This window comes from Rhopilema esculentum, chromosome 6, assembly GCF_057945365.1.
Source record: "Rhopilema esculentum isolate cy_ngs chromosome 6, ASM5794536v1, whole genome shotgun sequence".
NCBI classification, from domain to species: Eukaryota; Metazoa; Cnidaria; class Scyphozoa; order Rhizostomeae; family Rhizostomatidae; genus Rhopilema; species Rhopilema esculentum.
Window position 1 is genome coordinate 473,404 of NC_142820.1, and position 12,936 is coordinate 486,339.

Consider the following 12,936-nt stretch of genomic DNA (forward strand, 5'->3'; position numbering starts at 1 on the left):
AGATTGAATGTTATATGGTCATCACCCTTGTCAGTACCAAGAAAACAGACAGCTTGCATCGTCTTTGCTATGCCTACATTAGAATACTTCATGGGGACAAGTAATTGGTTGATAGCAGATATTCAAAATCTTGATAGGAAAAGCAGAAAGGTAGTCGAGATGCATAAAGGAAAACGTATCTTAGAATCAATAGCAAGGCTCTATTTGCCACAGAAATGTGGTGGAAGGGGCTTCAAGCCTGTAGAGGATACCTATAAGATCTCAAAAATTAAGGTGGCACATCACATTAACATAAGCAAAGGGGGCAAAGTTCCTCAGGGCCTTGAGGTCAAGGGGGCCTCAAGTAGTAATGAAGTCCATTTTAAGAATGAAATCAATGAAACGTAGGTATGCCTTAAAATAGTTTAAAGTTCTAAACGATTGCAAGAAATGACTGCAAGAAATATTCTGAAATGCATTTTAAGACAATCTGAAGGGCTTGGTCGCAAAAATTTCTTGCTCGCTCCGCTCGCAGAGGGACCTCGTCTTTCGGTTTTATTTCAAAGCCTTCGAAACCCAAATACCCACAGTCACTCGAAAATTGAAACGATGATTGATCAACGAGAACATCCTCTTTGATAAACAAAATCAATTGCGTCAAAATGCCACACCCCTACATTGAAATATCTTGGGCCATGCCCTATTTTGTCGGCAAATTGGTGACTGGCACCCCCCTAAGTGAAAGTGCTTAGCGACGGCCCTGATTAAGCCTGATATGCTGATAATTGACAAAGTAGGAAAAAGGTCAGTTTGATAGAGGGGACTATATGTGCACCTGGATATATTGCCAAGAGAGAGAAAGAAAAACAAGACAAGTATTCTGAAATGAGAAAGTCACTGGAAAGGTTAAATCGTGGATACAAAATAGATCAAATCAATGTTGTATTTGACTTTCTAGGCTGTTACAGCAAGCAATTGGAGTGTCAAATCAAGAGACTATGTGAAGGAGAGAAGGAGGCAAAATTAGTAATCGAACAATGTCAAAAATGGGTACTCAGCCAAAACTGCGAGATTGTTAAAACTTTTTATGAAAGAAAATAGAACAACAAAAATAGTCTGCCTAGGCATTAGCCAGCAGTATAGTGGACACAACAAAAAGCAACAGAAACAATTTTGACAATAATAATGGAGACACGACAATGTGGCAAGGTATGTGCATTGGGCAATGTGTAAAAAGGCAAACATAGAAAGAGCGAATGAGTGGTATAACCAGCAGCCAAATAGCTGTGCTGAAAATGAAGAGTAAAAGTTGTTATGGGATATGATGATACAATGCGTCCAACACATACAAGCTAGAAAACCAGACATTGTATTGCTGAACAATAGAACTAAGGAGGCTACAATAATAGATATCGCCATTCCAGGTGACAAAAGGGTACAAGAAAAAGAAATAGAGAAAATTGAGAAATACCAGCCTTTAAAGGACGAAATGGCAAGACTTTGGGATCTGAAAAAGGTCAAAGTGGTTCTCGTGGTGATTGGTGCTCTGGGAATGATTACTAAGAAGTTTGAGGGATACATCAAGGAATATGATGACAATATCAGGATTGAAGTAATACAAAAAACGACTTTGTTAGGCTCTCCTCGAATCTCAAGGAGAGTACTGTCTATGTAGGACACGGAGAATGAAGCCTTGAAACCTTTGGTAGCTTGTTGCAACCTGCTTTCAAGGAATTTACCAAATTCAACACCTAATTCGTAAAAAAAATGTAATTGAACATAATAATAAAAATAATGATAATACATATTTATACAAAGTAAGCCTTTTCAGTACATGTAAAATACTGCTATCAATAAGGGTCCTGTTTAAAGAAACTGTTGACAACGTAAAATTATAAAAGCTAAGATGCTACACAATTTTCATACAAAACTTAGGGTATCTATCTTCCGTTTAAAGTTTACAAAATGAGATTCATTCATAAGGTCGCTTGGCAATCCATTAAAAATCAGTGCTTTGTAAGGCAAATGTTTTTCTTCCAGCTTCTGCTTTAACTTTTGGAAACACAAGACGCGAGCCGTTTCCTCGTGTGTCTTTGCCATGATCAAATCGCTCGAACATGTTTCGCAGTGGTGGAGGGCAAGAGTCAATTAACGACTTAAACACGTCGATCGATATCTTAGTAGGAGCTATGATCTTATGGGCTCTGTCTTGGATCAACTGCAACTTATTCTTGGCACTTTCTCCTACGCATAGATAAACTGGATAGCAGTAGAAGCACATGCCTTATCATAACACTATATATGTTTGCCTATTATGATTTTTGATGACATTGAGGGAAGCTTTGCTACCCTCATCTTGTGAAATGCTAGTGTGTATATCAAGAGTGTGTTGTAAAAAATGAGCGCATGCTCTTCGAATCCAAGATGGAGGGTTGCGTCACTCATTAAAAAACTTTCTTTTGCTCGTCTCCCCAAGGTTAGGCAAACACATCGGTGAACTTGTGGATACACTGAGCAAGGACCTAAGCGAGAACAACTTACCTTAAAAAGTATTTTAGTGTTACGGGAAATGAGGGCCAGTTTCCAACATTTCCAACTTTTGCCAGGGCAAAATTTTTTCTGCAGGGCAAATATGTAGCCACTCCTACCCCCTCAACAAAACGTTTGAAGTGACGCCCCTGACTAGGTACAAGTAACCCTAACTAAAAATAGCTTTTGGGGGCGTTTTTGAAATGGGGTCTGCATCTCATCTTATTCAGCATCATGTCAAATTATGTACTTTTACTAACTTTCATGCTTGTATCCTAAAATGCACAATTCAACTTCTAAACGACGGCACTACAAAATTTGCTGCCATTAAGCATAAGGCGCTCTTGTTTTTCTTTTGTCTTTTCAGCATGGGGAAACTTCTTTCATCAGCGGCAACTCCGCATGGCAAATCGCATTCATTGTGCAGTCATTGCATTGGAGAATGTTCAGCCAGGGTCACTGAGAGGTTTCAGAAGCCCTGGGGCAAAACCGGAAGACGAGGCCCAGACCCCCTGAGAGCGGAACCAGAAGAACATTTCTGCCACCACGCCCAGAATAAGCTTAAGATGCATTTTAAAAAATTTTTCAATCATTTCTTACAATCGCTTACAAGGAAGATTTACTACATTTACGCATACTTTTGCTACTGTTGATAATTTCTATTCTTTGAATGGAATTCAATACTTTATAAGATCCCCTAGACGTCGAGGCTTTTGGAAAATTTGCCCCCTTGCCTTGCTCTCTTTTTGGTTGCCCTTGTTGCAGCTATGTCTCCTTTGACAATTTAAGATAGTAAGCCTAATGGATGGAACAAAACACATTAGCTGACATCCAATAGAGTTCCCAATTATTGATAATTTGTCGATTTACCAATAGTCTTAAAGAGTCTTCACTATACTTAAAAACAGTCAACATTATTCTTAAATTGTCAGACTATTGTCAAGGCCTTAAAAGGGGAGATGACATTAACTCAAATAACCAAAGCAAAGTATTTAGAAATTGTTAAATGTTCCATTCTGCCTTCAGATGTCAGGGCAAGTTGGATATATATAGTGAGTCTGGTACCCAGGGTAATGCAAAATTGACCTAGTCTTCAAAATAAATCTTTGCAGCTAAAAAATTGAAAGTGTTAAAAAAATATCTTCAAAAAGAAGCCAAAGGACCCCGTACTCGGGTAAAAAAGGGAATTCATTCTTTTGGAACTGTGGTGATCATTTGGCACTTTTTTTGGGAATCTAGGGACACCGGATGACATTTTTATCTTTGCTTTGTTCAACTTATTCTTTGGAAACAACTGAACAAATGTGTATCAAAACCAGGGCCGTTGTGGCTCCTAGAAGAGGGCCGGGAAAAAATAACTACAAATGGGCACATACTTTGCATGAAAGCCATATTTGGGTATTGGTGCAAGCAACAAGGCAGTTGGGTAAAATGACATAAATTGTGATAACACAGTAACAGAGATGGCCCAAATTGAAACTGGCTGGGGGGGGGGGGTGGAGTAGAGCTAAGAATCCAGTTTAGTGATACCATGGTTGGGTCCGACGTGAAATAAAATTTTTAAAATTAAAGCCTTCTAAATGGCTAAAAATGCATCTCCTAGACTAAAATTTAACTTTAAAAAGAGGCTTTTCTGGTAGTTTGATACTTAATATTCGGCATTTTTTGCAAAAGCCTCCCCTAGCCCCCCCCCCCTGCACCACGGTCCCTGTTAAGATGTTCTCAAGAAGAAATCAAAATGAATGCTACAGATTGACTGGGAATTTTGCATAACCACTAGCAACCAGCCTAACCGAAATTTTGAAGGTTTAAGCCATAAGAGTAAAGACCACTGGTCATTTTAAGCCTCGGGAACATTCTGGCAGAAGACGGTAAGTCACGTGCACGTTGCAAACCCTTTCTGATGATTTGAAATATTCGAAAGTCAATATTTCGCTGACCGTGCATTTTTCATGCTTCCAGAAACGCGACTTCCGGTAAATTAACAGAATGTTTCCAAGGTTTACAAAGATCAGTGGCCCTTAAACTTTAAACTTCAAACTTTGATTCAAACTTTCATCGAGTTTGAAAAAACAGTTGGAATGGGCCACATTCTCTTTATGGTTTCGTGTTCGTGGCTTTTTATAATATTTACTTCAGATTGGTCTAATATAGTTATTTCGTTTTGCGTCAAAATTCGTAACTTATATATAGATATATCTCTTTTAGCATTGTTTATTGGCAGCATACCGAATTCAAAGATATGGCCAGAAACAAAATTTTCAAGATAAGAATAACTTTGCAGGGAACGTGTTACTGTGATACATGATTACTACAAAGGAATCCTGAAACACCTCGTTCGCACGAAATCAGCCTCGCTCTGACGGCTTTCATGGCGCGAAAATCGGGGAAGAAAACGAGAACGTGAATAATGTTGTGATTGGTACGAATCATTCAAATCTAATGTTAATTTTGTGTATATGTTATAACATGTATATTTTGTGCATTATTTATGCTGGTAGCTTTAGCTATCGTCACCGCCGAAAGAGGGTTTGCAGCAAGCCCGTAGCAAGGCCTGTGGAGTAGGGATGGCAAACACAGTTTTTGTAGGGGTGGCGATGGGGGCGGTGGGTAGAGTTAGTGGAAACAAACACTGACGCTGACAATATCTCTGTCGGTACTGACAAAATTATAAAAGTGCTTTGGAACAAAGGCCCTACTTCGCTGAATGTTGCTGACCACAGATTGGGTGTATAGATACTATAGCACATTGTCCACAAGGTTTCTTGTTCACATGAAAAGCGCCCAAGTAGCGCCAAGTGTTTGCTTGGCAGCGAACATTTTTTTGAGCGCCAGGCACAATCTTAAGTGATAATAAGGGTAATAAGAGACCCTAATAAGCAATTTTCCTTCCACAAGTATTAGCTTGAATCAAATTGTCAAGGCAATCCAATGACAACGAAGAAAACCCCCATTAAATAATGTAGAGACAAATTCTAGGGGTGGCAAACAGCTGGTATTCTCTTGCTCCAGGGGTGGCATTGCCACCCCATGTCACTCCCTGGCTACGGGCCTGGTTTGCAGAGTGTGGCTGATTTTGATTAGTTCTTGGCTACGCCTTAAATTGAAAAAAGGGGGAATTAAATCTCTAATTGTTTCTAAAGCAACTAGTCTTTTAGTCACAAACTCAATATCGTGTTTACTTGCCAAAATTGTATAGACTCGGCTGGAAACTCTTGAAGATTATGTGCATTTGTAAAATTAGGATACCAGGAATAAGAAGTTCTGGATTTTTTCAATAAGTTTTAAGCAGATTTTTAGTTAGCCAATTAGATTGCCAGTCTATTTGTGCCAAAATAGATCAAGAAATGTATATGAAATAGTGCTGATACTGTATTCAGAATCATATATATATACCATAGAACTTCCACACCAAATATTTTAGCAAAAATTGGACATGAAAAAAATCAGGGTACTTTAGAGCACTTCTTGCAGTCATTTTATGTATCATTCAAACTGATTTTCTAGGCATACCTTTACAATGTTTGATTAATTTCATTTTTATAATGGATTTCATTTGTTTTTGTGGCCCTTTGACAATAAAGCTCTGAAGGAATTTTTGCTTTTGTTTGCTGAAAATTCCTGAGTTTCAACCAGGGTATAGAGGACTTTTTCAAAAGGACATTCAAATCTACAAAAGACATTGTTTGTGTGTATTGATATTATTTGGGTTTAAAACCTGAGTAATGGACAGTTGGGGTTAATCAAGCCCCCTAAAAGTGTCAATAACACAGTTTAAAATATCAGAGAAAAGAGGGGGAAAAGTTAGGACAAAATTAAAATGTATTTCTTTCAGCTTTAAATATCAAAATATGTGTATTGGTTTTTCTTTAACAATTTAAAATCATTTCCATTGCTAGGACCAGCTTGGATACATGGAGCAAGTTCTTAAGAACACTGTCTCATTTATAGAAGTTCTAGGGATGTCAAGGACTAGCCATCTGCAAGAGTGGGATACTCAAGCTTTGTCAAGAGCATTTCAATGGGCAGACTATTTTGAAAATGTATTCTCATACCTAAAATTATCATTGCTTTCAATTTGAGATAATTTCTAACTGATGACACTATTGAGTAATGTTTCTTCCAGAAAATAATAATGCTGAAGTTTTTATTTGGTTTAGTTAAGCATTGATATTTTTGCTTTTACATAACATGTAGCAAAGATATATTTAATTTGGAGTTTTCTTAGCTTTATATATTGCCTCACACATCTAAAAACCATAAAACAGATCATTAGAAGGTTGGAAACCAAAATTTCCATATCAAATACAACTGCGTTTATCTTGAGGGACCTGGGTAGATAGAGAGATGCTTACGATCTGTTTCCCAATAGTTCAAATCTTGGAGATTATATTTTTAGAAAATGTAAGATAATCTCTGCAATAAACTAATAAGAAATAAAAGTTTGTTTGGCTATTAACTGAGCAAGTACTACACAAATGTTTTGCTGGAGCTGAGCCTTGCAGCACTGTCTCTGCAGAGAATATCTCTTCAAATTTCCTTAAGGTTGAACCTTACTACTTTTAATTCTTTCTAGGTTTATGAGAAATTTTTGTCAAGACCAAAATACAAAGAGCAGCTTTGCTTTGAGCTAGAAAAACAAAGTTTACAATTGGCATCAAGACTAGGCTGCAGGGTGTTGAGATTTGAAGATCTTAAGCAGGCCAGACAGATGCTTGCGCGTAGCATCCTCCAGAATATTTGGTGCAGTGCTGAGATATATACTGAAACAATAAAGCAATACTACCTGAAATGCAGTATGGAACAAGCGCCTCTATTACTGTCTATTGACTTACAAAATATGATTAAGATGCAAGAGATATCAAAGAAAATTGTCGCAATTGGAAATGAAATTTTGAATGCTAAAGATATTGTTTATTTGGAGCATTTTGTCGAATGCAGTGGAGAGGCCAGTGAAAAAAGACAACAGGATCGTAATACCAACATTGAAGATGCAGCGAAATTTACAGATGCAAATACAAGCTTGTCAGTTGAAACAGGGGCACGTTTATTAAAAAACATGATTCTGAGTAAATCAAAAAGGAAAGAAAGCAAACGTAAGTAATCAAATGACCGTGAAGCTGTTGAGGTGTTTCAGCCTAGTCTTATTAACCTTTTGCTGGTTCATGCAGATACAATCTTAAAGACTTCTTAATCCAGGGAAGAACTTTCTTTTAATCTGAGATGCAAGTTGACCTATAAAATTTGATGCGAGTCAAATAATCATTTTTCCCAACACAGGGTACCTAGCAGTGTAAAATGTCCAACAACCGGGCCAATAGTTATTTCAGGTAGTAATGTGGATCCACAACAAAACACTTTGCTTATTGGTTTTTTCTCATTTCAAGTACTGGAACCTTTTTTAAATGCGTTACATCCCGACGCATTTTGATGGTCATTTAAATGTATGAAAATAAAAAATTGTTAACATTATCTGGTAACCTTGAAAAATAATCAACTTAATCAGGTGATGAATTGTCAGAATATTTCAGGTAGACTTTTAAAAACAGCATCAAACATTTATGTCAATTAATCACTTCATTTATTTGCGGCCTTCAGTATGTTACTTATCGTTTTCCACGCTGTGTTTCCATTAAAGGAGAATGGATTGCAAAGTTAGATGCCATTGTATCAAGTGAAAAAGGCGTCGCCTTAATCATGCTCGCTGCTGTTCATCTTTCCTGCGATGGAGACGCTGAATCCATGTTATTGATTACCCAGTACATCAAAGGTAACATCAGCTTTATGGTTAGGAAGATCTATAACGTGCCTGCCAGTCATTTTATGAATGTTATTTCTACCTCAATAGAAGTGTTTGACGATATCTTCCATGTTATGCTACACTGATCCGCATGTGGAGCTTCTTATTAGGAAGTGTTTTCGTAGTGTAAAGGAGTGAATGTTTGTAAAAAGGACGCAGCTATTTAACATTTTAAGAATTTAAGCCTTCCGAAATGGATGAATAATTATGCAAAAAGATGTGATACATCAAATTGAGCTTATTATATAAATATTTCTATCTAGAGAAGGGCCAGAAATCGTATCACGGTTTCAATGTAAATGACTGTTTACTGGTCTGTCATAAAATGCTCGATACCGTATAGACAGAACTGTACACGCTATTTGATGTATGGAAAGAGGACAGTTCTTAGTTGCTACTCCGAGTTTCTTGCTTATGTAACGATATGCGTTCGGCAGAGAGATGCGAGAGAGATCGGCAACGTATTTCTTTGAGTGCTTCTCTTAATCAACTGAACTTTAATCAAGTACAAAACAACTTAAAAGGAAGCCTTTTTTACCGATCAACACAATAGGACGCCGATACAGATTAACACATATTACGACAATTATACATCACTATATTGGTACGACATGACTCGTCACTGTAAAGACACGAACATGTTACGATCAAATTCAATTCAATATAAAAACGGAAACACTCATGTTCATATCTTTTCACTTAATGCCAACATCAGTAAAATACTTTTTATTAAAATATTAATGATTTGAAAGTGCTACTTTGCCAAGTTAAGGTCATGTGTAACGCTGGCTTTTAGCAAATTAGTTCTGATCAATTTCTTAGGCCTGGTTCAAACGTCGCACTTCTCATGTGCCGAACCTAACTCTGTTTGGAGCGACACTTGAGCATGTTAAGCGCGACTCCCGTTTCAAACGTCGAACTTAATCATGTCGCGCCAAATGGGTTTTAGGATTGTTACATAAAGTATCTTGGTTAAGGCGCACAATCTCAAATATTTGTTTGAAACGCATGCGCCCTCCAAGAAAGAAATGAATTCTGTGAAGGAAAATAAATTAAATATAATTTTGCATTGAGTTCGGTACATGACAAGTTCGACGTTTGAAACCGTGCCGTGCTGGAGCCGTGCAGCTCGGCAAGCTCTGCCGATCCAAACTAGTCTGCCGCTCCTAACTAAATTTGCCGTACCAAATTGATTCAAACGTCGCGCCCCTCATGTACTTAATTCTCGAGTTAGGTTCGGCACATGAGAAGCGCGACGTTTGAACCAGGCCTTAGACTTTTACTTCAAGATACTTTTAACATGCGGAAATTTTCTATATCTTTTTTTAGAAAATCTATTCAAGAATGGGACGGGATGTTGGGAGAGATTTCTGTCACTTCCAGCGAAAGTAATCATTGAGATGGTTTTACATTCAAAAGAATTAACTCAGTTTTATTTGGAAACACTTTTTGCGTGTTGTGAATGTTACGATCAGCAAATCATCGAAGAAGAGGATTATTTGATTTCAAGGTAAATCAGTTAAAGTTTTTGGTACTTTGAAATCTGTTCCTCACAGAAGAAGCAAAACAAGATCATTTATGTTGACGAATAGGCGTTTGTTATTGCTGTTGTTGTTGTTGTTGTTGCTTTGTAGTGATTGTTCTGTTTATAACATGGTTTATAACGATGATAATCTTAGTGACAATGATGATATGACAAAGTAGCGTTTTCCTAGACATGGAAAGTCTATAATGTTTTTCACAACCCGTTTTGTTTTGGTGTTAAGGCCTTATGGTCGAAAAGGAAAGTAAATTTTAGTAGTTGCTAAATTTCTTCCCATTGATTGCTGTCAATGCTTCCAAATATTCCCTCATATTGAATGCAGTTGTTTGCATTCACCTAAAATGTCTACTTGCTCATTTTTTTCAGTTTGAAGTGCAAGAAAAGAAAAATCTCCAAGCAAGAACAACTAAAGGCTAATCTTCATAAGCATTTTGCGGAGCTTGGAAAAACAAATCAGAGAGACATTAGCCTTTTACTGAAATGTAAACAAAATTTTAGACAAAACAATGGAAAGAGCACTGCGGAGAACCAAGGTTGCTGGGAACAGCTTTGGGATCAATACGTGATAGCCGATTCGCCCGTTTTCTAGGTATTTTTCGCGGACATGCTCTCATTATCCAACAAACAAGGAAATATTTGTTTACTTAACAGATTCTTGTTATAAACTACATGCAATTTCCAAATTTGCCTGATGACTATTTTTAAAAATGTACGCTTTTTTCGCGGTTGATGACGCCATAAAACGGTCAGAATTATACTCATTGGTAGTTAAACCCTGCAAATAATGCATTTGAATAGAGCTACAAGTTTTCTAGATATTTATGTTTATATCTTGATTTTGCAAAATAAATTCGAAATACTTTGTAATTAACAATTAAGTATCAATCAATTTTGTTTGTAGCAACTAACGCAAATGAATACAACTAGAGTTCCTGTTGTCAATAGGGTTCAAGTGCTGGAATTTTAAAAACAGACATCTGTCCGAGGGACGAAACTTAACGATGAACTTAAACGTAAATGCAATTTAAACGCGAACTTGAAATCAGAGATATTCTGATTATTTGAAGAACTACCGGTTTTCATATCTTACGGAAGAATATTGCTGTTTAAAGAATTGTTCATTCCTTTTTCGAGAGTAAATTTCAAGAGAAAAAAATTCTTTTTCTTATGCTGAACTTGAATCTCTACATGCTACAGCGTTTGTGTTGTGCTTAATCTCTGTTATTCTCTCTTTTCTACATCGAATTTTCTTCTCGTATTTATTGGTGTGATGCGCATGTTTTGTCGCTGACTATTTTCCCTCTCTCCTTTGCTTTTCCTCAATGTCATCAACTTTTGACTCTACTCTGTTTCTAACTTATTTCTCCCTTGGTCTTGCTAATGCCTCAGAATTGATCAACAAAGCTGACTCGTAGCATTGATCAAACACTGGCTTTTCTTCCTCTTGCATTTTATATGCTGGCAGAGATTGGTATACAGCACTGCTCGTACGATATCTTTCGCATCTTGAGCATTAGCAGAGAGCTATCTTTCTGTGCCAAGGTACTCTATCAATTTGCAAGGGCTGTAATTTTTCGATGATTTTTCGATGAACCTTCATGATGATTTTCAAGATCTCACCCAGTCAGGATATCACACTCAGTCAGGACATGAATCCGAAGTTATGACTCACAAAACACTCTCCTGAGTAGTCAATAATCTTTTTGACAACAAAGTAATTCCAGGCTACAGGGGTATGTATCAAGCTAGGACGTAGAGCATCTGGTATCAGGGTGCTTGCCCTTCGGCAGCGCTTCGACCCTGTTTCCCTGAAAAATAAATCATCCTTCTTGGCAAGTAGATAGTTGAGAAGAAAATTGTAAATAGTAAATAGCTAAAAAAAATTTTGTCATAATTTGGATACCTTTTTATCATTTACATTTTTTGAACGTAAACGGTTACTTGATAAGACCACCCCACGTTTCGCTAAATAACTGGTGATAATTCTGATCATTCTGGTACTATGCGAGAGGTCAAGCGACAAAGCCTGAACAGTGTGGACGTACAGGCACACATCCAGCTGTAAATCTTCGAAAAAACTCAAGAACAACCAGCCTGAAATTAAATTTACTGGCTCTTATAAAAAAGAATGTAGTTCGAAGATAAATCATTTTCGATACGGTAGGCCTAAGAAAGTGTAAAGACAAATGACGTCATAAACTGATTTTCATCGAAGGAGAAAATGATGAAGAATAATGTCTTTTAGCTCCTATTTTTTCTGTCTTTTCAGGAAAATCGCATGAAGCATTTGGAGACCTTTTAAGACTAGCAGATTCATTGAAAATACATTCTAGCCGCATTTCCCTTGAAAAATGTTTGAAAATGCAAATTTTGTAGGTTTTTTCCGACAAGATGAAATGTTAAGAGTTCATAGGCCCCTTCAAAAATAGGAACCGGTTTTATAATGACAAAACTCGCTGATATAGAGCTAGTTATAAGTAATATTATGTTTTAACTGATATTAAAATATCTCATTTTGAAATGTCGCCTAAATTACAAGTTCAAAAAGCCATATAAAATTTGTAATTATTGAGAGCAACTTTTGTTAAACAAAAAATCATATTTTCGGCAAAATTTGTGGGCCTGACTTTTAATCCTGATGCCTTCTAAATATTTAGAATATTTGAGTCTTAATGTTCTTAAAAAAAATATATTCCTACCAATATTTGGGTATTGTACAAACTTATAGGTCACATCGGCTTAGAAGTTACAGTTTGCCCACTTGCAGACTATGTAGGCATCCCCCCATCTTTCTGTAACGTTTGAGCCGTGTTGAGCGGCAGTACTACTCAATTGAGCGGTAGTCAACTCTGTCGCTCATTGGTTGTCAACAAAATTTGTATGCATCCACCCAGGTTGGCTGTGATTTCTGATTATTTGATTGGTCTAGGCAGGCTGACTACCGCTCAGTTCAGCTCGAATCCGCTCTACACTGACTCAACGCCCCTAGCTAGCAAGCCATGATTTCATCATCCCCCATGCTACAATCTTTTTTTGGCCAAAAATGCTGAGACACTTACAAAAAATGAAGCTACTTACATTACAA

At 37.1% G+C, this 12,936-nt stretch overlaps 1 protein-coding gene across 1 annotated transcript; it reads left to right on the forward strand.

Moving 5' to 3' along the window:
* Positions 1 to 399: 399 nt before the first annotated feature.
* LOC135686465 (uncharacterized) lies at positions 400 to 10,779 on the forward strand. Its single transcript, XM_065202694.2, has 6 exons — positions 400 to 4,930; positions 6,408 to 6,551; positions 7,085 to 7,604; positions 8,147 to 8,278; positions 9,638 to 9,818; positions 10,218 to 10,779. Exons 2-6 carry the CDS (start codon positions 6,423 to 6,425, stop codon positions 10,438 to 10,440), a joined length of 1,185 nt encoding a protein of 394 aa, XP_065058766.1. The 5' UTR covers positions 400 to 4,930; positions 6,408 to 6,422; the 3' UTR covers positions 10,441 to 10,779.
* The last annotated feature ends 2,157 nt before the right edge of the window (positions 10,780 to 12,936 follow it).

Excerpts from the sequence above, each read along its gene's own strand:
- LOC135686465 (XM_065202694.2), top strand. The coding sequence starts at position 6,423 with ATGGAGCAAGTTCTTAAGAACACTGTCTCATTTATAGAAGTTCTAGGG. Across the intron at positions 7,605-8,146 it reads AAAAAGGAAAGAAAGCAAAC|GAGAATGGATTGCAAAGTTA; the intron begins GTAAGTAATCAA and ends TTTCCATTAAAG. Across the intron at positions 8,279-9,637 it reads GATTACCCAGTACATCAAAG|AAAATCTATTCAAGAATGGG; the intron begins GTAACATCAGCT and ends ATCTTTTTTTAG.